At 43.5% G+C, this 24,510-nt stretch overlaps 1 protein-coding gene across 1 annotated transcript; it reads left to right on the top strand.

Moving 5' to 3' along the window:
• The first annotated feature begins 7 nt into the window (after positions 1-7).
• Positions 8-23,942, top strand: LOC115356067 (arachidonate 15-lipoxygenase B-like). Its single transcript, XM_030047068.1, has 15 exons — positions 8-133; positions 425-475; positions 632-824; positions 936-1,017; positions 8,145-8,267; positions 11,354-11,457; positions 11,847-12,019; positions 17,655-17,798; positions 17,996-18,199; positions 18,917-19,003; positions 21,676-21,845; positions 22,131-22,252; positions 22,571-22,671; positions 22,790-22,960; positions 23,719-23,942. The coding sequence occupies exons 1-15, from the start codon at positions 8-10 to the stop codon at positions 23,896-23,898; spliced, it is 2,031 nt and encodes a 676-aa protein (XP_029902928.1). The 3' UTR covers positions 23,899-23,942.
• Positions 23,943-24,510: the final 568 nt, after the last annotated feature.

Below are 24,510 nucleotides of genomic sequence, written 5' to 3'. Positions count from 1 at the left end.
AGTTGCCATGGTGATCTACCGTGTTGTGGTACATCAGGAAGGCTTCTTCCTGTCGGGCGATGCCCACCGAACCTCCATCCAATTGGTGGGCAGTAAAGGAGCCAGTGATTGCGTTCCATTGGCTGAGCGCTCAGTGAGTCATCAAGTAATTAACTCAAATAAATGACATTAATGATAAAAATACGTATTAGAAAATGTGTATCTCAATATTAATTTGTAATTTTGTATGTCTTTTATTTTTTGTTTAATTTGATATTGAAATGTTAAATATATATTTTGCATTACAAGCACACATTTAATGTAGTTTAACATTCCTGATTTTGTAAAAATCAATATCAATATAAATGTAAACTAGTGAAAAGTGGCTTGTGTTGGGTTCTGAGTCTTATTTCAAATAAATATATCAATTATTTTTATTTTTCAGATTTGTCATATTTTGAAGAATGTTTGTTGCTGCTGCAAAAACATCGAGCAAGTAAGTTTCTTTTAAAACACAAAGGAAAACTATTAAACATTTTCTTTTTAGCTATATATTAGCATATGAACACTTTTTAAATTTTTGCAACAAGTTTTTACTGTTTTAGTTTGATCAATATTCAGTAAAATTCAAGATTTAAATCTCTGTTGCTAGGCAGAATATGAAGTGAGCTGTCCTGCCAGTCTAGGAGCTCTTCTATTGGTCCGTCTGGAAGCTCCTCCCACCACAACCAGCGTGTGGTTTTGTTCCAAGGTTACCGTGACAACACCAGAGGGCAGAGTCTTGCTCTTTCCTTGCTATCGATTTGTCCGCTGCTCTACCGCACTCGCCCTCCGGGATTCTATTGGTCGGTGAAGCTGTCAGTCAAAAATAACTCCGTCTCTCTCTCAGAGCTAATGTCTCTCACCCACCTGCAGTTACCTGACCCACTTTTTTCCTTTTTTTTTCTTCTCTGAAGCTAAATTTGTGTTTGACGATGTTCGACCGATCGAACTAGAGCAAAGGATAAACGAACTGATGTACCGCAGACAAACTTACAGGTAATTAAAAATAAAAATACATTTAATCTGGCTTTACTTTAGGATAGTTTTGTTTAGTTCAGTTATGCTTCAATGGATTATATATTATCATTAGTTTTAGTGTTAGCATATATTTAGTATTCTTCTCTACTGTTGTTTTCTTATTTTATTTTGTTGTATTTTTAAAAAACAGTTCTTTGGTTCCTGTATTTCTTCATTATTTTGTTTGTTAGAAACTTTGTTTATTCAAACCAGGTTCCCTCTGACTGGACGTTGATACTGGGGTGTTAATGTGTGGCTGTTTGTTTGTTTGTGGTTGCTATGGATTGCGTTGCTAGGTGGGTGCTAAGGTGCTGAATGATTGATCGATTGATTGACTGACTGATTGGCTGATTAGCGAGGACTGTCTTTCAGCCAGATGGGTTTTTTTCAGGTTGGACCTCCCCCTGCTGCCAGCTCTCTCGCTGTATATCACATAACGTCCTCATTAGGGTTAAGGTTGGGTCAGACAGTGTGGATTTGACGTTGGACATTGTCCTCCGTCCAGACAGCGAGCAGAGCCCTGATGTCCTCGTCTGACCAGGACTGCCACTTGTCCTCCATTTTTCTTTCCTCTGTTATGTTTCTGCTACAAAGCGAGCTGCTGCACTGACATCTGTACTATCAGTGGCACCGTCGCCCCACACACAGCCAAACAAGCCCCGCCCACAGCCAGGTAAGCCCCTAAGCAGCTGGAAACTGGGCGGGACAGTCCCACAAAGGACCAGCAGAGACCGGAGGAGACCATGTGGTGCTGTTGCACCACAGTGGAAAGACGCCTAAAAGACAAAGCAACAAACCAGAGATTAGCAGATACTCTCTCTACTCTTGCACACCTGACCAATTAAGGCCCATGCACTAGTTCATGGATTACCTGACTCATTACTGGCTCAAGGTTTTCACCGACAACTAAGAATATTCCGCAAGGTTTGGTTCGTGGTCCAGTTATTTTTACAATTATTTTTATCATTATAATTATTGTTGTTGTTGTTGTTGGTTTTATTGTTATTATTGTCCTTAATTAATTGCCATACCCACCTGTACATAAATGATACAATATTGTACTGTATTGCTGTGGAAAACCTGCAACATTCCTTTAACATTCTCCAAGCTGTACTTAATAATCTTAAACCTCTACTAAATCCACATAAAATTTAGTTTGTTTGTTTATGTTTATGTTGTTTTCAACAGCTAGAGATATTCGATTGTTGAAACTGTTTTTCTCTGTGTTATGGACTATGGTGATGTGATTTACAGGCATGCCTCCGTCTTTTACTTTGAACCCCTGGATGCTGTTTATCACTCTGCTCTCAGGTTCATTTCTGCTGATGGTTAACGCTCAGCCTGGGGTTGGGGCTCATGAGCGAGCACCTGGTGGTCGCGCCTTTGCCCACGGGGTCTGGCCGGGCCCAGCCCGAATTGGTGACATGGGTTGGGGAGAGGGCCCTCACTGTTGTTTGTGCCTACGGGCCAAATGGCAGTGTAGAGTACCAGGCCTTCTTGGAGTCCCTGGGAGGGGTACTGGATAGTGCTCCGACTGGGGACTCCATTGTTCTACTGGGGGACTTCAACACCCACGTGGGCAGCGACAGTGACACCTGGAGTGGGGTGATTGGGAGGAACGGCCTCCCCTATCTGAACCCGAGCGGTGTTCTGTTATTGGACTTCTGTGTTAGTCACAGTTTGTCCATAACAAACACCATGTTCGAGCATAAGGGTGTCCATAAGTGCACGTGGCACCAGGACACCCTAGGCCGAAGGTCGATGATCGACTTTGTTGTCGTTTCATCTGATGGCAGGCCCGAACGTATTGTGCGGGTCTGTTGGGAACGTCTGGCCGAACCCCCCGTTGAGGAGGTCTTCAACTCCCACCTCTGGGAGAGCTTCTCCCAGCTCCCGAGGGAGGCTGGGGACATTGAGTCTGAATGGACCATGTTCTCGGCCTCCATTGTCGACGCAGCTGTTCGGAGCTGTGGCGGCAAGGTTTCTGGTGCTTGTTGTGATGGCAATCCCAGAACCTGGTGGTGGACACCGGAAGTAAGGGATGCCGTCAAACTGAAGGAGTCCTACAGGTCTGCAAGTTCCTCAGTGGCAGGGCGGCCGGGGTGGATGAGATCCACCCTGAGTATCTCAAGTCTCTGGATGTTGTGGGGCTGTCTTGGCTGACACGCCTCTGCAACATAGCGTGGCGGTTGGGGACAGTGCTTCTGGAGTGGCAGACCGGGGTGGTGGTCCCTCTTTTTAAAAAGGGGCACCGGAGGGTGTGTTCCAACTACAGGGGATCACACTTCTCAGCCTACCCGGGAAGGTCTACGCCAGGGTGCTGGAGAGGAGGATTCGGCCGATAGTCGAGTTGTGTTTTGTGGATCTGGAGTAGGCATTTGACCGTGTCCCTCGTGGTGCCCTGTACCTCCAAGTCCGAGGCCATGGTTCTCAACCGGAAAAAGGTGGCATGCCCTCTCCGGGTTGGTGGAGAAGTCCTGCCTCAAGTAGAGGAGTTCAAGTATCTCAGGGTCTTGTTCACGAGTGAGGGAAGGATGGAGCATGAGATTGACCGGCGGATCGGTGCAGCCTCCGCAGTGATGCGGTCGGTGTACCGATCCGTCGTGGTGAAGAAGGAGCTGAGCCAAAAGGTGAAGCTCTCGATTTACCAGTCAATCTACGTTCCTACCCTCACCTATGGTCATGAGCTTGGGGTAATGACCGAAAGGACAAGATCGCGGATACAAGCAGCCGAAATGAGTTTCCTTTGCAGGGTGGCCGGGCGCTCCCTTAGAGATAGGGTAAGGAGCTCAGTCACTCAGGAGGAGCTCGGAGTAGAGCCGCTGCTCCTCCGCATCAAGAGGAACCAGTTGAGGCATCTGTTTTGGATGCCCCCTGGACGCCTCCCTGGGGAGGTGTTCCAGGCATGCCCCACCAGGAGGAGGCCCCAGGGAAGACCCAGGACACGCTGGAGGGACTATGTCTCTCAGCTGGCCTGGGAACACCTTGGTGTTCCTCCTGAGGAGCTGGCGGAAGTGTCTGGGGAGAGGGAAGTCTGGGTGTCTCTGCTTAGACTACTGCCCCCACGACCCAGCCCCAGATAAGTGGCAGAAGATGGATGGATGGATGGATGAATGGTTAGCACTCAGCATTTCATCCTTTACGAAAAAGCTGGGTGGTCTCCTCTGCCCGAGAGACTAGATAGACGTATGTAACTGTATGTAACTGTTTATTCCTTAGTGCGCATGTGCGACCGTACATGCAGCCTGTTGCAAGTGCTCCTGCTCGTTTTCTAACTTTTTCCTATTTTTTAACTATCTTTTTAACTTACTTACTCAAGTACTTTGTTCCTACTACCTTCTAAGCCGTTCCCTCTCCGAACATGCTGGTGGAGAGAGCTTTAGTCTTTTTACTAGCAGTGTGTATACTTTTTACACTCTGCCGGGGTGCAGCAAACACACGGCTGCTTTGTTTACACTAGAGAACAGCTGATTGCTATGAAGCCGGCCGGCATAGCGACCAGATCGGCAGACATCCCCGAGGAGATCGGGAGAAGAACACACCGGGGTTGTGGAGAAGAGAAACAAGAAAGAGACAGCGGAGACTTATGGAGAATAAGAGGTACAAACAGAGTCTCCCCACCGTCACCATGGGCAACGTGAGATCGCTGGCTAACAAGATGGATGAGCTAACAGCACTAGCCAAGAGTCAGTTGGAGTACCGGGAGTGTAGTCTTATGTGCTTTATGGAGACATGGCTGCCCCAGGACATCCCCGACGACAACGTCTCCATCAGTGGCTTCCAGACTGTCCGGGCAGACAGGGACTGCGCCGGGAGCGGTAAGCGGAAAGGAGGTGGGCTTGCCGTTTTAGTAAACAACAAGTGGTGCAATCCTATGCACATCACTATTAAAGAGCGCATTTGTAGCCCGGACATTGAACTTCTTGCTGTTGGTCTCCGTCCATATTATCTGCCGCGGGAGTTTTCTCATGTTGTTATGGTGACAGTGTACATTCCTCCGTCTGCCAACCCGACCACGGCGTGTGACGTCCATCCACTCCGCCATAGCCCGGTTACAGACTCAACACCCGAGTGCATTCATTGTCATCTCGGGTGACTTCAACCATGTCACCATGGACAAAACACTACCCAGCTTCACACAATTTGTGAACTGCCACACCAGGGAGGAGAAGACACTGGACCTGCTGTATGCCAACGGATGGAAGGATGCCTACAGCTCCTCTCCCCTTCACCCGCTGGGCAGGTCAGACCACAATCTAGTGCACCTCAGACCCTCTTATGTGCCTCTGATGAAGAGCCAGCCTGCGACCACAAGGACAGTGAGGAGATGGTCGGAGGAGGCTTATGAGACACTGCAGGGGTGTTTTGAGGTCACAGACTGGCAGGCACTCTGTGAGCCGAATGGAGAGGACATAGACGGGCTCACAGAGTGCATCACGGACTACATCAACTTTTGTGTTGACTCCATTGTTCCAGCAGAGACGATAAACTGTAACCCCAACAATAAGCCCTGGGTAACAAAGGACATCAAAGCCATCCTGAACGACAAGAAGAGGGCGTTCGGGGCTGGCAACAAAGAGGAGGTGAGAGACATCCAGAGACACCTGAAGTGCAAAATCAGAGAGGCTAAGGAGGAGTACAGGAGGAAGGTGGAGTGGAAACTCCAGCAGAATAACCCCAGAGAGGTCTGGAGAGGGATGAGAACAATCACCGGCTTCAGGCCGGCCGTAAATAAAGGTACTGAAGGCAGCGTGGAATGGGCCAACAAACTCAATCTGTTCTTTAACAGATTTGATACAGCGGTCCCTGCACCCCCCACGGACTCCACCATCAACACCTCCACCAGCACCTCTATTGTTTGGCCCCTGACGACAGCTACTCCTCTCTCTCCCCCTCCCCCTCCTGACTGCCTCTCATCTTCCTGTGAATGCCCTTCTCTCACCTCCACCCCCACCCATCCACCCCCATCTACAGTGTTCATCACAGCAGAGGATGTTAGAAGACAGCTGGGGAAACTTCACTCTGGCAAGGCTGCGGGCCCTGACGGTATCAGTCCCCGGGTGCTCAGAGCCTGCGCCCTCCAGCTCTGTGGAGTTCTCCAGCATATCTTCAACATGAGCCTGAATCTACAGAGGGTCCCCGTGATGTGGAAGACGTCCTGCGTCGTTCCCGTGCCGAAGACGCCGCGCCCCAGCTCCAAAGACTACAGACCGGTGGTGCTGACCTCCCACATTATGAAGACCATGGAGAGGCTCATCCTACAGCAGCTCCGGCCTGTGGTCACACCACATCTGGACCCCCTCCAGTTCGTCTACCAGCCCCGACTAGGAGCTGAGGATGCCATCCTCTACCTGCTCGACCGCGTCTACACACACCTGGACAAGACGGGGGGCACTGTGAGAGTCATGTTTTTTGACTTCTCCAGTGCCTTCAACACCATCCGTCCGGCTCTACTGAGTGAGAAGATGATGGCGATGCAGGTGGACTCCTCCCTTGTGTCCTGGATTGTGGACTATCTGACTGGCAGACCACAGTATGTGCGCCTACAGCACTGTGTGTCAGACAGAGTGGTCAGCAGCACTGGGGCACCGCAGGGGACCGTCCTCTGTCCCTTCCTCTTCACCCTGTACACCAGTGACTTCAACTACCGCACAGAGTCACCTCCAGAAGTTCTCGGATGACTCAGCAGTAGTTGGATGCATCAGCAAGGGTGATGAGGTGGAGTACAGGACTACTGTGAGCAACTTTGTTACATGGTGTGAGCAGAACCATCTACAGCTCAATGTGACAAAGACCAAGGAACTGGTGGTGGACCTGAGGAGGACCAAGGTGCCGGTGACCCCTGTTTCCATCCAGGGGGTCAATGTGGACATTGTTGAGGACTACAAGTACCTGGGGGTTCACAGTGATAATAAACTGGACTGGGGGAAGAACACTGATGCCCTGTACAAGAAGGGCCAGAGCCGCCTCTTTTTTCTGAGGCGACTGAGGTCCTTCAACGTCTGCAGGACTATGCTCAGGATGTTTTATGAGTCTGTGGTAGCCAGTGCTATCCTCTATGCTGTGGTGTGCTGGGACAGCAAGCTGAGGGTAGCGGACGCTAACAGACTCAACAGTCTGATACGCAAGGCCAGTGACGTTGTGGGAGTGAGGATGGACTCTCTGACAGTGGTGCTAGAGAGGAGAATGCTTCACAAGGTGAAAGCCATCCTGGACAATGTGTCCAACCCGCTCCATGACGTGTTGGTCAGACACAGGAGTTCTTTCAGCACCAGACTGATCGCACCACGATGCACCACAGAGCGACACAGGAAATCATTCCTGCCTGAGGCCATCAAACTGTACATCTCCTCACTCTGAGTGTCAGACACTCTGAGTCAGTGGGCTGGCCCCATAAACTAACTCTTGTGCAAATTCCCTCTGTGCAATAATCCATATTCAATACCATACTTATGTGCAATAACCTATAGTGCAATAACTCCTGTCCATGTTTGCACTTGTACATATATTTTTTCTTTCTTTATTCTATATATATTTATATTTATATTTATATTTATATTCCTTTCTTTATTTTTCTTGACTATTTGCTCTTTTTACTTTACACTTTGAGTGGGAGTTGTTATTGTAACAAAAAGTAATTTCCCCCTGGGGATCAATAAAGTATTCTGATTCTGATTCTGATTCTGATTTATTAGGCCCTTACTGGAGAACAGCCATTTTACATTACATCTGTGCTGACCTGCTCATCTGGAGCATCAAATGACCGGTTTTCTGTGAAAGACTTAGTTTCTCTGCTCCAACCACATGGAATGCCTTACAACCCTTGGTCACAAATCATTCAGCTTCTGGTCGAACCTGTCTTGACTGTATGTTGTATCTTTTTATTATTATTATCACTGTTGTTGTTCATTTACTGTATTTATATACTTGTTTTAACTGACTGTTCTCCTTTTCAGCATATCTTTTATTTTTTGTGTATTTTTGATTTACTCAACCTCATTATAAACGAGGGCTGGCCCTCATTAATTTTGAGTTTAAAGGTAAATAATAAAAGTCATGAATGTAATAATAAAGAGAATGAATAATAATTTTTTCTCTGTGTTCAGGTGGAGTTGCTATGACGACAGTCTACCAGAGTCAATGAAAGCTGAAGATGTGACATCACTTCCTGCTGAGGTTCGCTTCTCTGTTGTCAAGGCAACAGACATGATCCTGACTGTCAGTGAAGCGTAAGTCTGAATTAAATCATTTAAACTAATGAAATCAAGTTTTCATCTGTAACTGTTCTACTTCTATTAACTGGTTAAAAGCATTTTCATTATTCTAAATTATAAATAACATGATATCATTGCAAATTATACAAACAAATGAAGCCGTTTATATATTCCAAAATTAAATCAAATAGAATGGAACAGAATGGAACAGAACAGAACATCTTCTGTACACAACCAGTCAAAAGTTTGGACACAGCTTCTCATTCAGTGTTTTTTCTTTATTTTTACTATTTTTATATTGTAGATACATACTGAAGACATCAAATATATGACGCAAGATATATGGAATTATGTAGCAAAGAAAAAATTGTTAAACAACTCTAAATATGTTTTATATTTTAGATTCCTCAAAGTAGCCACCCTTTGCTTTGTTGACAGCGCTGCAAACCCTTGGCCTTCTCTCAGTGAGCTTCAAGAGGTAGTCACCTGAAATGGTTTTCACTTCACAGGTGTGCCTTGTCAGGGTTCATTTGTGGAATTTCTTGCCTTCTTCATGGGGTTGGGACCATCAGTTGTGGAAGTCAGGTTGGTACATAGCTGACAGCCCTATTTGACAACTGTTAGAATTCAAATTATGGCAAAACTGGCACACATGAGTACCGCCCCAGGAAAGGAAGACCAAGAGTCACCTCTGCTGCTGAGGATAAGTTCAAACGAGTCACCAGCCTCAGAAATGGCAAGTTAACAGCACCTCAGATTAGAGCCCAGATAAATGCCACACAGAGTTCCAGTGGCAGACACAACTCTACATCAACTGTGCAGAGGAGACTGCGCCAATCAGGCCTTCATGGTCAAATAGCTGCTAAGAAACCACTACTAAGGAAAAGCAACAAGCAGAAGAGATTTGTTTGGGCCAAGAAACACAAGGAATGGACATTAGACCAGTGGAAATCTGTGCTTTGGTCTGATGAGTCCAAATTTGAGATCTTTGGTTCCACCCATCGTGTCTTTGTGTGACGCAGAAAAGGTGAACGGATGGTCTCTACATGCATTGCTCCCATAGGCGGAAATCCCAGGGGGGTCGGGGGGACAAGACCCCTCCATCCATAAAGTTGTCCCCCCCAGAAAAAAAAAATCATTGTTAACACTAATAAATAATTTTGAATAATATAGTAATATTCAATGAAAGCACAATGCAAGCGGTGCTATTTATAAATGTAAAATAGTGTGTTTTTAAGTGTTAAAAATGTATGACCCCCCCCCCATGCCTCAAAGTGGTTTGGTCCGCATCCTGCTACCAGCAGAGCGGCAGCTCGGTAACTTTCAGTCAGTCCATCAGCCTGAGAGGCAGCAGCCTGATGAGAACTAGCAAGAAAACCTCCTCAAGTGAAAGCCAGTGAGTCATTTATCACACCACTTGTTCATCAAGCACAAGGCTGGAATATGAAAAGCGATATTTTCCCCCTGCTTGGTCCAAAACCCGCCTCTTTCAGCTCTCTGTTTAAGCTAATAGCTAATGATTGTTTACAAGCTCAAGCGAGTGCAGGACAGTGAGGGAGAGAGAGGACAGACCACAGGAGGAGCAAATACTGAGCTTTTTAGTCTTTCAAAAAGTCTGTCAGGATATTGTCAAATAGTTCATATTTTACTGATATTTTGAATTTGTCTCTAGATATATATATATATATATATATATATATATATATATTTTTTTTTTTTTTTTTTTTTTTTTTTTTTTTAAATTTTTTTTTTGCATTTTAAGTTGCATTATTTTGGCATAGTTTCATTTCTTATTTTATCTAAAAGGGACAGTGTACAGCTCAAACATATACTGTATGTCACTATTTGATGCCATATCTTGCTTTGTTTTTTGTTGACACTACAATAAATCTGTTTTTTGAAGAATAGTTTGATGTAGTTGGATTATTCAAGGTATTTCCTCTAGTTTTAGAGCTTATTTTGAGTTTCTAGTTCCTGTAAAGCTACTTTGATGGACTGTAGTGGAAACAGAACAGTGAGCAAAGAAATTTGGTTAGAGAATTATTGCTTTTAATAGCATTATTTAAAACATATGAACATGCTGAGGGCTCAACACTGTATGGCAAATTTCAAAGGAGCATAAGAGAGAAAGAGGGAGGTACAGATGTGCCAGACAGCAATTTTTTCATGTCCCCCCCAACAATTACTCTCAGAAATTTTGCTGTTTATTGTCCCCCCCAATAATGAAAAGGGATTTTCACCCCTGCCCACTGTGAAGCATGGAGGAGGAGGTGTGATGGTGTGGTGGTTTTTGCTGGTGACACTGTTGGGGATTTATTCAAAATTGAAGGCACACTGAACCAGCATGGCTACCACAGCATCCTGCAGCGACATGCCATCCCATCCGGTTTGCGTCTAGTTGGACCATCATTTATTTTTCAACAGGACAATGACCCCAAACACACCTCCAGGCTGTGTAAGGGCTATTTGACCAAGAAGGAGAGTGATGGAGTGCTGCGGCAGATGACCTGGCCTCCACAGTCACCGGACCTGAACCCAATCCAGATGGTTTGGGGTGAGCTGGACCGCAGAGTGAAGGCAAAGGGGCCAACAAGTGCTAAACACCTCTGGGAACTCCTTCAAGACTGTTGGAAAATCATTTCAGGTGACTACCTCTTGAAGCTCATGGAGAGAATGCCAAGAGTGTGCAAAGCAGTAATCAGAGCAAAGGGTGGCTATTTTGAAGAAACTAGAATATAAACCATGTTTTGAGTTATTTCACACTTTTTTGTTTACTTCATGATTCCATATGTGTTCATTCATAGCTTTGATGCCTTCAGTGAGAATCTACAATGTAAATAGTCATGAAAATAAAGAAAAAACATTAAATGAGAAGGTGTGTCCAAACTTTTGACTGGTAGTGTATACACACACACACACACACACACACACACACACACACACACACACACACACACACACACACACGTGTGTGTGTATAATATTATAGATAGATAGACAGATAGATAGATAGATAGATAGATAGATAGGTAGATAGATAGTCACTGTCGCAGGTTTAGACTGGGTTCTGGTGTGTTCTGACTGGGTTCTGCTGGGTTTAGACTGGTGGAACTGGGCCTGGACAGCCTTCTGTTTGCAGACCAGACCTGGACCAGTTTCCTGCAGATCCACCAGGTTCTCCAATCCAAAATGAGCCCAACCTGCAGTAAGAAACTTTATTTTAACTGCAATTACCAAAACAAAAACAAAAACAAAAAACAGTCACGTAAAGTTCAATAAAGAAGAGGCAAGCTGTTCTATCCAGAGAAAATATGAACATTATTTTATTAATGTTTTTAAATACATGTAAAAAATTAAATAGAACATTAACCCACCCAAACAATGTAAAAATGGAGTCTATTTTTGAAATCAAATGAGTCGCCTACTTCACCAGAGATTGTTGAGTTGATTAAGAAAAGTTTGAGGAGAAATTTTTACACAGTGTCTCACACACACACACACACACACACACACACACACATACACACTTCCTGTCCGTCCAACTCTCACCCACACACACACCCACACACACACACACCTCCTGTCCACTCTTAGGATTGGTGGAGCGACTCTGGAAGGATGATTGGTTCTTCGGCCAGCAGTTCCTGAATGGTGCAAATCCGACTCTGATTCGCCGCTGTTCCGAACTCCCTTCCAACATGGCCGTTACCGAGGAGATGGTGAGGTCATCACTGGAGGGCGGGGCTAGCCTGCAACAGGAAATGGAGGTGATTTAAATTAATTTAGTATAAATAAGAATCAAATACATTAAATACATGAGAGTATAGATATATTCTCATTTCAACTGAAACTGCTTACAACAATGACCCTAATAATAATAACACTGATAAGAATATATATCTATATCTATCTATTTATACATACACACACACACACATATACACATATATTCACATGAATATGGCACCTGTAGGCATATTGTTGTCAAATGCTGACAGTATATCATTTGTAAATTTTAAGAGCGCAGTGGTGGTTGAGTAGTTGGGTCGAAAGCGTGATTGATGTGGAGATAATATAGTTAGTAAGATATGTGGATGGTTGATTAAAGATTAGTTTTTCAAATATTTTTGCTATGCTATTAATAATCGAGATTGGTCTATAATTATTGATATCAGTGATGTCACCTCCTTTATGAATAGGGGTTACTCTAGCACTTTTCCATGATGAAGGTGTTTCACAGGTTGCAAAAGACAAATTAAATAAGTCAGCCAGTGGAAATGACAGAACATGAGAAGCAAGTTTAAAGAACTTGATGTCCAGACCATCTGGACCAGCACTACAACCAGAGCTTAGATTATCAATAACCCTCTGAACATCAGTTGGAGAGATGCTTTTGAAGCAAAAGGAGCTGCCACACCTATTTTGAGTCGAGGTAGGAGCAGAATTAGAATAACCAGAAAGAGTGCTGCCAATTGTAGAGAAGTGCTGGCTGAATGCCTCCGCAATTAATAAAGGTTCGCTGACAATTTGATTATTTAATTTAATATGCGTTGTAGGGCTTTTTATGGATTTATTAGTTATACTATTGATTCTCTTCCAAAATTTCTTTGGGTTCTTAAAATCAGTTGCTAAACAGTCCTTGTAGTAATTTTCTTTAGCATTTCTGGTATTGGTTTTGCATCTATTCCTTAACTCTTTATAAGCATTCCAGTCAGCAGGATCCTTTGTTTTACGGTATTTTGCCCAGGCCTTGTCTCTTTGTTTGAATAAGTGTATGAGATCTCCTTTGATCCAAGGTAAATGTCGACCCTTGACTTTAATTGATATCCAAGGAGCATGCTTATTAATTTTCTCGACAAACTCAGTATAAAAGAAATTCCATTCCATTCTTCAGCAGATGGAATTAATTGAAATCTCTCCCAGTTTATATTTAATATATCCTGAATGAAGTGTTCAGGGTTAATTTTATTAAAATTTCTTACTTTAATCAGTTTAGGAGGAAGATGAGGCATTTTAATTTTCCAAATACAAAAAACAATAGAGTGGTCGCTGAATGAGTCAGGTAAAACCCCAGATTGTGAGATTCTGCCAGGATGAGAAACTAAAATCAAGTCAAGCAGCGTTGAAGAACTAGGACCGACTCTTGTGGGTTCAGTTATGAGTTGAGTTAAATTTATACTGTTAAAGAGATTGCGATCTTTTGGGGAGGAGCGATCCAGCCAATTAGAATTGAAGTCACCTAATATAATCTTTTCACTGATGCAGTCTAAAGAATTTATAGTAGATAGGATGCCTTCAGTGGTTTCTGCAGGAGCAGATGGAGGTTTATAAATATTTCCAATGATTAGTCATTTATTTTAACGAAAAATAATTTTAACGAAAAGGCCTTCAAAATGCCAGGGATTCTCATTTGGAGAAACAAGTTCTGCAGTCAGATTTGAAGATACATATGTTAAGAGGCCCCTGCCTCTTGAGCCTCTATCGTTCTTAAATATAATATAATTGTCAAGTTTGACTTCATCATCAGAAATATTGTTGTTTAACCAAGTTTCAGACAAAGTGATTACATGGGGTTTATTATAGGTAACCCAGGCTCTCAATAAGTCAATTTTAGGTAGCAAGCTCCTAATGTTCAAATGAATAACATGCAGCCCTTTAGCACAATTCATTAATCCAAAATACCTGAATAAGTATACGTATAGCATGACAATAAAAATGCGCACAGGGCATCATTGTAGGTTGTGGTTTGTAGCGGGCAGGAATAGGTGGTGAGAGAGGCAGGAGAGCAATAAGCACAGGCACACACACACACACACACACACACACACACACACACACAGAGGACAGGAAAACACATACAACATTGAGGAGAAGTAAGATAAAGCCAAATGAAGAAGGAGAGAGAGGGGGAAAAAAGAAAAGTACACCACTATGTCTGCAGAGTCAGCTCCGCATAATGCGAGCATATCAAAATGAAAGGTCCAAGTCTAAATAATGGTATATTAGGTCTTTATGAAGTCGACAGATGACAAGCAAATACTAAAAATAATATAGTAAAAATAATAACATATGGTTCGACAAATTCATAATTTATTAGTTTCAACATCCAAAGTATTCAGTAATTATACTAAACTAATTATAAGTGTCAGTCATTCCCAGTTTAAATAACCTAGATCATCCTGTCTTTTAGTGTTACGCCAATTTATGACATGCTAAACGGCAAACAATAGTAAAGCAGCTGCCACTATAGTAGCGCCCAGCGATAATTTTGCAAGCAGGAAACAAAAATAAGGCAGCCGCCAACATCGTGGCGCATGTATCAGCGACAAGGTTGCACATATGAAACAAAATACTCAATGCCAGTCCGATGAAGAAGTAAATACACGGAGACAAATAACAGAAGAGTTCATAAGGTTCTAAAGTTCTAGTTGTGCTAGCATTGACACTAGCCACAGGTCGTCAGCGCCACCAGTGTCTAGGCTGTTATGTCGGAGTCAATGGAGGAGTTAATGGAGGAGAGTTCACCAAGGAATCTCTCAGCTTCACCAGGAGTATGAAAGAAGTTTGTCTTACCAGCATGGGCAACTCTCAGCATGCAGGGAAAGATCAAGGAATATTTAATGTCCCAGTCATGGAACTTTTTCTTCACTGCATCAAACTCTCGGCGTCTCTGGACTAAACCAGCGGCGAAGTCCGGGTAAATATAGACTCAATCTCCTTTATACTGAAGGGGCTCCTTCTTGTCCCTGGATAGTTTCATTATCTTCAGCTTGTCTTGGAAATAGTGAAACTTTACCAAGATCGGCCTGGGACCCTTGGCTCTGAAGTGGTCCTTGAAACCAGTACGATGGCAGCGCTCAATCACAGGAGGAGTGGGGAAGTTTGCCTCACCGAGAAGCAGTGGAATCAAGTGACTCATGAAGCCGAGGATATCGTTGGCCTCGGCTTTCTCAGGTATGCCGATGAATCGTAGGTTGGAGCGTCTGCTTCGGTTCTCGGCGTCTTCAGTCCATGATTTAAGGTCGGTGGTTTCCTTTTCGAGCACCTTTACACATTTGACCAGGTCTGTTATGTAATCTTCATTTGAGCTAACTCTCTGCTGAATCTCACTGACCTGATCTCCAAGCATATGAAGTGAGCCATCTATTTTCATCAGACTGGCTCCAAGTGAATCAATTTTAGAGTCAGTGTGTGAGATCATGTCGAGCTTCATTTGCTGCATTATATCGAGGATACTTTGGAGAGTAATTGGCTCACCCTTTGTGAAGCCAGCAGTGATTTCACTCACACAACGAAAAGGGTGTAGTCCCAAAACTCGTGGGTAGCAACAGATGATTTTTAGTGTGGAAATGTATCTCACAATGACCTTAATAGATAAATAATTGAGCCAGCAGACTAGAGCTTGCAGGTATTTCTTCACTTTTGCCTACAAACTGTAACTTTTGACAACCCCACACAACGTTACACTCTAAGATGAGCCTCAACAACTATTTTCTGAGGCAGACTGATGGCGGGTCACATCAGAAAAACCCAGTCTCCAACAACTCGGACGAGCCTAGCCAATAAACCAGTGAAGCTAGTGCTGGGGCTAGTGTTAGTGTTAGCCACCAAGCCAACGAAGGTGATGCTGCAGACAGCTCGTTTGCACCAACATTATGTGAGATGGTCAGTGAAATCACAGCTAATATCTCCAAAGTTATGGATGAGACACTGGCGCCTATTACACAGCTTTTGCAAGTGCACCGTGAAGAACTCCATAAGCATGGCTTGAGTGAGCGAGTCGATGATTTGGAAAACAGAGGGAAAAAGAAAGTACGCATCATTTTTCTCCTGGAGGGTGCTGAAGGTGGTGATCCGACACAGTTTTTCGAGACCTGGCTGCCGAAAACTCTGAACATTGAGACAAAGTCGGGCCGGATCAAAGTAGAGAGAGCACACCACTCGTCGGCACCCGTGCCCACACCGACCCAGAGACCACGGCCTGTTTTGGTGAGATAACCCTAACTACCAGGATAAACAGAGGGTGATGAACGCATCGTCGGAGATGGGCAGAAAGAAGCAGACGCTGACACACAGGAATGCCACAGTGATGATTTTCCAGGATTTCTCTACTATGGTTCTCCGCAAACGTAAACAGTTTGATGGGGTTAAGAGATGTTTGAAAACAATCGGCGCTGAGTACAAGCAAGTGTATACCTGCATCACTCAAAGTTTCTTACCATGGCTCCACCAAGACGTTTCACGAAGCGGCCGCAGTGGAACAGTACATTGAATCACTGGATGTGACCAACACTGATAATAAGGGAACATTTACTGACACAAGCTTAATATGCCACAGTGGGACTGATAAAGATGCTCTGCAGGTTGTGAGCATAGACTGTGTTGTGGGCTGTTACTTAAACCCACGGTTCTCAAAGTGGGGTCCGCGGTTATTATTATTAATTTTTTAAAAACTTTTTTGGGGGGAGGGGCGTTAAACTGTGAAATAAACACTGTGTTCATTTTTAAGTGTCTCCCATGATTGATTTGGGGAGCTTACTTATGTGATTACATATCAATATCGCCCGTGTTGGCTGCAGCCGTGTTGGCATGGGCGGCGCCCGTGTTGGCTGCGGCTGCATGGACTCACACGAAAACACTGATAAACGTGCCTTTTTCTAACCAGGGCAGCAAGTAAAGAAGGATTTACGACCGGCATAGCCTTCTGCTATTACACGCGGAGCGCAAAATGGACTTTGTGGACTCACACACTACAGATTTACTGGAAAAACTTGGACTGCTACGCACACAGCATGAGGCCTTCTCTGCACATTACAAAAACACATTACAGTAAGGGCAAATGAGTAAGGGCAAATGAGAAACCGTGGATGACTACGGAGGTGCGAGCCCTGCTGAGAGCAAGAGACTCCACTTTCAAATCTGGAGACACAGCTGCCCTCAGAACAGCAAGAGCCAGGCTGAACAAGGCAGTCAGACTGGCACTTGTAAGTCTTTGTTTTTTTCCTTTTTCTTTTCAAATTTATACTATTCCTGAGTCAATTTCCTGTTTGAATATGTGAATCTATGAGTCGAGATGCCCCCCCTTCCCCCTTTTCTTTTCTTCCCTCCTTTTTTGCTCCTGTTCATGTTGTTGTTGCTATTTTGTTTTATTGTTTTGATGGACTTAATAAATACATTATAAAAAAAATTAAAAATAAATGAAAATCAAAATGTTAAATCCCATATGTAAATAAAAAATAAAGAAAAAACATAAAATACAAAGTGAACTAGCAGCGACTTTCTGAGAGCTGTGGTGTTGACACAAAGCTTTTCAGTTCCAGAGAATAATATGGAATTGTTTATATTTGATACATAGTGTGATTTGTTTACTGACATGATGACATCACTCATTTACATATTGAGAGGGGAAACATCTTCCTGGTGGATTACCGGCGACTCGACGGCCTCACGCCTAATATGGTCAACAAGAAACAGAATTACATCACAGCACCGCTTGTCCTGCTCCACCTCAACAGCAAGCACTTCCTGCTTCCCATCGCCATCCAGGTGACCTTTGACATTCCCTTTCCAAAGACAGTCAATATGCAGATAGTCCACTCTGTATCCATTTCCTGGCACATTTTATCAAAGCAAATGCACAAAACACGACCGAAAACCAGAAGATTCCCCCTTTCCTCTCTCCTTTCCTTCCTCCCTCCCTTCCTCCCTCACTATCTTTCCTTCCTTCCTTCCTTGTCTCCTAGCTGAAACAGGCTCCAGGTGAAGACAACCCTGTTTTCGTGCCTCAGGATCTGGAATTTGATTGGCTGACAGCGAAGACCTTTGTGCGTGCTGCTGATTTCGCTGAGCACGAGCTTCACGCTCACTTCCTGCGCACACACATGATGTCAGAGTTGTTCGCCATGGCAACGCTGCGTAACTTTCCCATGGCGCACCCACTGTACAAGGTAAGACCTTTATTTTGAAGACATGATGGGTAAAAATACATTTAGAATGTAACTACTCTAAATAATACATTTAAGGAATATAATATCAGAGTAAAATTATTATGATCGCTTACACAGAGCAGTAGGCAGAATGAAATCTGGTTAGTGGGACAAACTAACGCAGACCACCTGAGTCTGGTCCAGGTTATCCTAGTTCTGTCCCGGTTCTGGCACAAATCTGGTTTTGTGCAGATAATACTAGTACAAATAGTAATCTTAATAATAACAATAATAAGAATAAGAAGAAATTATCATTATCATCATCATTATACCTTAGTTTGAGTTAGCAAGTTTTGGGTAAGAAAGTTAATATGAGAGAATGACTGGAGCTTCTTTTTATCTTTTTAAAGATGGATTTTGTAATGTTAGTACTATATTTTGTGTACTGAACTTACATGATCATTTGGATAATTTTACAACAAAAGTGCTCCTTAGTGACTCCTAACCCAAACCCTCCTGTTTTAAACTTGTTTCCCACAGAGCTGGAGGGACTAACCCTAACCCTAACATGAAAAACATCCTGTGTGTGTGTGTGTGTGTGTGTGTGTGTGTGTGTGTGTGTGTGTGTGTGGATACAGAGAATATGAGGGTTAGGATTCGGATTGCAGTATTGGTATCGTGTATTACACTGTAACATCTTTGTATAACTGCAATAGTATTTTTTGTATGTAACTGCAGTTGCTGATTCCTCATTTCCGTTTCACTTTGGAAATCGACACTCTTGCTCGAAACCTGCTGATTTCTGATGGTGGCACACTCTCCACGGTGAGGCTGAATCCTTAATTATTCATACAATACTCGGTACAAAAAGTATTACGTATAAAATCACTCATTACAAAATGCATTACATACAAATTTACTGTACTTAAGTTATTTTTATCAGCTTTCATGATTTTTGAGTTTACCTTTGTTACTCCTTTATGTTGTCTAGATAACCCTTAGCTTATATAAATAGATCTGTTTCAAAGTGTTAATGGTACCATGTGGAATTTAGAAAAAAGTATCATTACCGACACCAGTGGCTGTAAAGTGAACTGCAGCCATAATCCTTGGCTCATGTTTTGGGCATCGCCCACAAAAGTGATGAGACTTAACTTGACTACCAGTGACATCATAATGACAGAAGTCAGTTTAACATTGTTTATTCAATGTGGAGGAGCAGCGGCTCTACTCCGAGCTCCTCACCATATCCCTAAGGGTGCACCCGGCCAGCAGAGGAAACCCATTTTTGCTGTTTGTATGTGCAACCTTGTTCTTTCAGTTACTACCCAGAGCTTGTGACCAAAAGTCAGGGTTGGAACAAAGATTGCCAGCGACTGCTTAAGGGTTAGGGTTAACCCAGGACGACATCATCTGCAAAAACTAGGGATGCAATCCTGTGGTCACCAAACTGGCCACCCTTCATTCCCTGACTGCACCTTGAAGTCTTGTCCATGAAGATCATGAACTGAATTGGGGACAAGGGGCAGCTCTTTAGCATGTGAGTCCACTGTGGAGTTTCCCAACCATCTCAGCAACCTCTGCCAGGGAAATAGAGTCCTCCACCAGACATTCCCAGTTCACCCTCACTACCCGCTTGGGTGTACCAGGTCTGTCTGGCAGCTTCTCCTGCCATCTGATCCAACTCACTAACAGGTAGTGATTGGCTGACAGCTCTGCTCCTCTCTTCACCTGAGTGTCCAGAACATATGGCTGTATGTCTGATGAAATGACTACAAAGTTGATCATTGACCACTGGCCTAAAGAGTTCTGGTATCAAGTACACTTATGCTCGAACATGACTCGCACAGAAGTCCAACAACAAAGCACCACTCAGGTTCAGATCAGGCAGGCCATTACTCCCAATCACCCCCTTCCAAGTTTCCCTGTCATTGCCAATGTGAGCGTTGAAGAGTCCTCAGATGCTGCCTTTACTAGGACAGTGCTTCTAGGAAGACTGGGCACTCAAAACTGCTTTTTGGCATATACGCCGTCACAACAGTCAGAGCTTTGCCCCCTGCTACCTGAAGGCACAGGGAGGTGACCCTGTCGTCCACCCGGACAAAGTCCAATACAGTGGCGCTCAGTCAGGGGCTAACAAGTAGCCCCACTCCTGCCCACTGCCTCTCGGGCAACTCTGGAGAAGGAGAGAGTTTGGTTCCAGAGCCAATGCTGTGTGTGTAGAAGTGAGCCCAACTATATCTAGTTGGCAATGCTCCTCCTGCACCAGCTCCGGCTCCTTTCTGCCCAGAGAGGTGACATTCCATGTTTCAAAAGCCAGTTTCTGCACTGTAGGTCCAGTGTGCCAGGGCAGCCAGCCCACCTGCCATCAGTGTGGCATCGCATCCATCCCCTACTACTCCTCTCACAGGTGGTGGGCCCACGAGAGGGCTGCCCCATGTGACCTATTTGGGCTGAGCCCGGCTGGACCCCGAGGCTGGTTTGGCCATCAGGTGCTCACCTGTGAACTCCTCTCCCAGGCCTTACTCCAGGAAGAGGCCCCAGTCTCCCTAATATGAGCGATTTGCCTGCATCACTTTTAAGACTGATGTGATTTTCTCCACATCACCGAGGCCTATTATAAATTATTTTAAATTATGAAGCCTCATCTTTCTGACAGATGCTGTTGTCAAGCACAGCAAGGAGTAGCTCCATATGCATGAGCAGAGGAGGCAAAGCTTTGGAATATGATTCTGAAGACTCCAGATTAAATACCTGGCTGTTATAAAACAGCATAAAAATGTAATATTTTGTAATTACAATATTCCCAAATTTAACTCTTGTAAATTCTAACACAGACACTTTACATGAGAATGTTGTGTAGTCTTAACAAAAGGTCAGAAACCACACCTGCCTGAGGCCCGTCACACCTGTCACCACTTCATACACCACTGAAAGAGCCACCGGCGCTCGCTGTGGTGTCACACACACTTCAGTGGGCAGAGATTTAGTGTCAGCAAAGAAATAATACTGAGACACTTAACATGCAGAACAGCAAAAGCCTCCTGGTCTGAGAAGCAAAACAGAATCAGCTGGTAATCACTGAGGTGCTTCATTTCACAGAGTTCGCCAGCGGGTAAAAGGGTTAGAGTTAAGCTGAGGGTTAACACTCTTCATCCTCCTCCTCTCCATCAGTGCACACTGGTGGGTGAAACCCAGATTCACCCTCACCATGGAACAAGCTTTGTCCATTTGACATTTCTCCTCAATACATTTCCTTTTTTCCATGCCTGCATTCTTGCCAGATGTATTGATCTGGCACCATGCTGCGTTGCAATTCTCTGGGAGCTACACACCTGCTTCCCAAAGGCCGACGCGCAGTTCAGCAAAACAAGAAAATCCAGGCAGGGGGCAGGGTCTCTGCAGACACACACACACCCCTGATGATGGCGAGGATTAACTTTATTTTACTTTAATGTTATTTCATCAATATTGCATGCGTGTCATGACATTTCCAGTACACGGCGGTGGGCGGTCCTGGCATGCTGGAGTTCCTGCGGAGGGCATCAGCCGCGCTGACTTATCATGACCTCTGTTTACCTGATGACATCACAAGGCGGGGCCTGGAGTCCATTCCCAATTACTATTACCGTGACGATGGTCTGCAGCTGTGGAACATCATCCACCGGTCAATCTTTTTTTATAACAGGAAATAGCACACAGCGGTTGGATAAGGAGTCTCTGGTCAGATGAAAGTGAATATATAAAATGTTAAGATTGAAATAATTATTGTTAAGTGTAAACAAGTCAGTTGTCTCGTCCTACCAGCGGCTTCTTCCCCAAGGTTACAGGTGGGGTCTTTATTACCTATAAGGCCTTGCAGGTCTGTCAGTAGAGTCTGAATGACAAAAAAAGGTCAATAAAAAGGAGTTATTGAAAATGTCTGATCTCCCAGCATTCTGATTGGCCACAGGTATGTGGAAGGCGTGGCCAGCTACTATTACCATGACGACAGTGATGTCATAAGGGACTCGGAGCTGCAGAGCTGGATCAATGAGATCATCGTCTTCGGTCACCTGATCGACGAGAAGAAAGGTAAACTACTGCTACTAATTAGGGTTAGTTAGGGTTAGTTATTATCATTATTGCAAGTAGTGTTTGCATTTGTACTGTTTTATTCTTTTTACTATCATATATAATATTTATATAACACATAATTATTATCATTATTCTTGTATATAACACATATATAGCTCACATTATGCTCTGCTTCCCAAAGAAAAATAGGAGTGGAATAATGGGGAAATAAAATTCAAGCTGTTATTCGTAAAATGTTGAATTTTAAGTCTAATGAAATTAGATTTTTTTGTTGTTATTCATGAATTATACCAATGAAAAATGAAATTATCTCAGGTTTCCCAAAATCTTTCACATCGGTGTCAGAGCTGACGTACTTTGTTACCATGGTGATCTTCACAGCGTCAGCACAGCATGCCGCAGTCAACAACGCACAGGTAAAAGGAAATATGTCCTGTTTTGACTTCCAAAATAAAAATTCACAAAAGTAAAGATAATTAAGCATCTTTGTAAACTTATTTTAGTGTGGAATTTACAAATGTTCTCTGTTTGTAGTTGGATTATTTTGGCTGGATGCCCAATGCCCCTGTTGGCCTGCAGTTACCCCCCCCATCCACCAAGGGGCTCTGCAGCGAGAGCAGTTTACTGGCCAGCTTCCCTGATGTGAACGCCACTGTGCACGGCCTCGCCACCGTCTACCTGCTGAGCAAGAGGCCGACAGATTATGTGCGAATATGATAAATATAATATCATATGTGCATTTGTTTGTTTCTTGTAATATTCACCCTTTGAAACCTGGATGGACATCAGATTTCTTGTGTTTACATGCCTGTGAGCCTTTCACAAGTATTTAATCCCATGAAAAAAAAATAGGCAAAATTAACCAGAGAATGATGGTTTCCCTATTTGTTAATTATTATTATTATTATTATTATTATTATTATTTATAATATCATCTTTTTTTAGTTAAATTATATATTTGTTTCTAAAGGTGTGTTAAAATTATGTTTCAGGAAAACAAATCTTTTCTGCTACTTTTGAGGTAACTAATGTTAATTTTTTTTTACTTTCGTTTAGATAATTTTTGGGTCATTTTCTTTTAACATTTTACTAATATCTTGCTATTTTCTTGTTAGGTTTTATACTGTCTTTTTCCATGTTTTTGCAAGAAATGAAATTAATTTGTTCAGGTTTCAAAGGAGTGAAAAGTATTTTGATGAAACATAACATAGTGCAGTGCTGGTAATTCTTTTATTCCTAAATTTGCATTGTATTTTCTGGGGAAAATAGATTTCCAGAATGCTTTTACATTTACAATGTTTTTTTGTTTGTTTTGTTTTGTTTTGTTGTTGTTGTTGTTGTTGTTTTGTTTTAAAAAAAAAAAAAAAAAAAAAAAAAAAGAACATTTCTAAGGCAAATTATGTTTATTTTGAGCAAAATATCAGAAGCTAATTTGTTGCATGTGTGACCTCTGACCACTGCAGGTCCCGCTGGGCAGCTCAGCAGAACAACATTTCACAGAGAACTTTCCTGTGGAAATGGCAGCCCGTTTCCGTAGCGACCTGAAGCGCCTCAGCTATGAGATCCAAGTGAGGAACATTGGCCTGATGTTGCCGTATGTTTACCTGCAGCCACACAATGTGGAGGACAGTGTTGCTCGCTAAAGTTAGCTTAGCATCTGTAGTTTACTACTATTTGCTTGACATTGTTAGCTTAGCATCCGAACTATTAGCTTTGTGTGGGGCCTCTTTGCCATCAATGAACTCCCACAGGTCTCAGCAACTGTTGGCCACCATGATATCATCAGGGTTCCCCCTTCCCCTCACCTGTCATTTCTACCTGCAGGTTCCCCTGTTCACTGCACAGCTGAGGCTGCGCTGCAACCCTGCTCTCCTCTGTGTGGCATACTCAAAAGTAGACATATAAACTAATAACACTAACCCTGACTGAAATCCCCAGTTTGTAAGGTACACAGTGCTAACCAAGCAACAGGAGCCAAAAGGGAAGTTAGCACCAAGCTGCTAACTTTACATGGAGAACAAAGGACCACGTGACTGGTTCCCTCTGACCTGCATGATCCAAACAGCAACTGCACAACAAAGACTTCATCACTTTACATCAAAACCACAACGTTTCCCAGCCAGATAACAAACGGCTGACCAGTCTCTCACTACTGACACCATAAATCATATTTTTGAATTTACTGATTTATTAAATAAAAGGTTGAGACCAAGATCTTTGTACAGATTTTATTCTTGCAAGAAGGTCAATCAGTC

This window comes from Myripristis murdjan, chromosome 24 (assembly GCF_902150065.1).
Source record: "Myripristis murdjan chromosome 24, fMyrMur1.1, whole genome shotgun sequence".
Taxonomy (NCBI): Eukaryota; Metazoa; Chordata; class Actinopteri; order Holocentriformes; family Holocentridae; genus Myripristis; species Myripristis murdjan.
The sequence above is the reverse complement of the archived record's forward strand: the minus strand, read 5'-3'. Positions and strand labels throughout refer to the sequence as shown.

Excerpts from the sequence above, each read along its gene's own strand:
- LOC115356067 (XM_030047068.1), top strand. The coding sequence starts at position 8 with ATGGTGATCTACCGTGTTGTGGTACATCAGGAAGGCTTCTTCCTGTCG. Across the intron at positions 825-935 it reads CGCCCTCCGGGATTCTATTG|CTAAATTTGTGTTTGACGAT; the intron begins GTCGGTGAAGCT and ends TCTTCTCTGAAG. Across the intron at positions 17,799-17,995 it reads TGCTTCCCATCGCCATCCAG|CTGAAACAGGCTCCAGGTGA; the intron begins GTGACCTTTGAC and ends CTTGTCTCCTAG.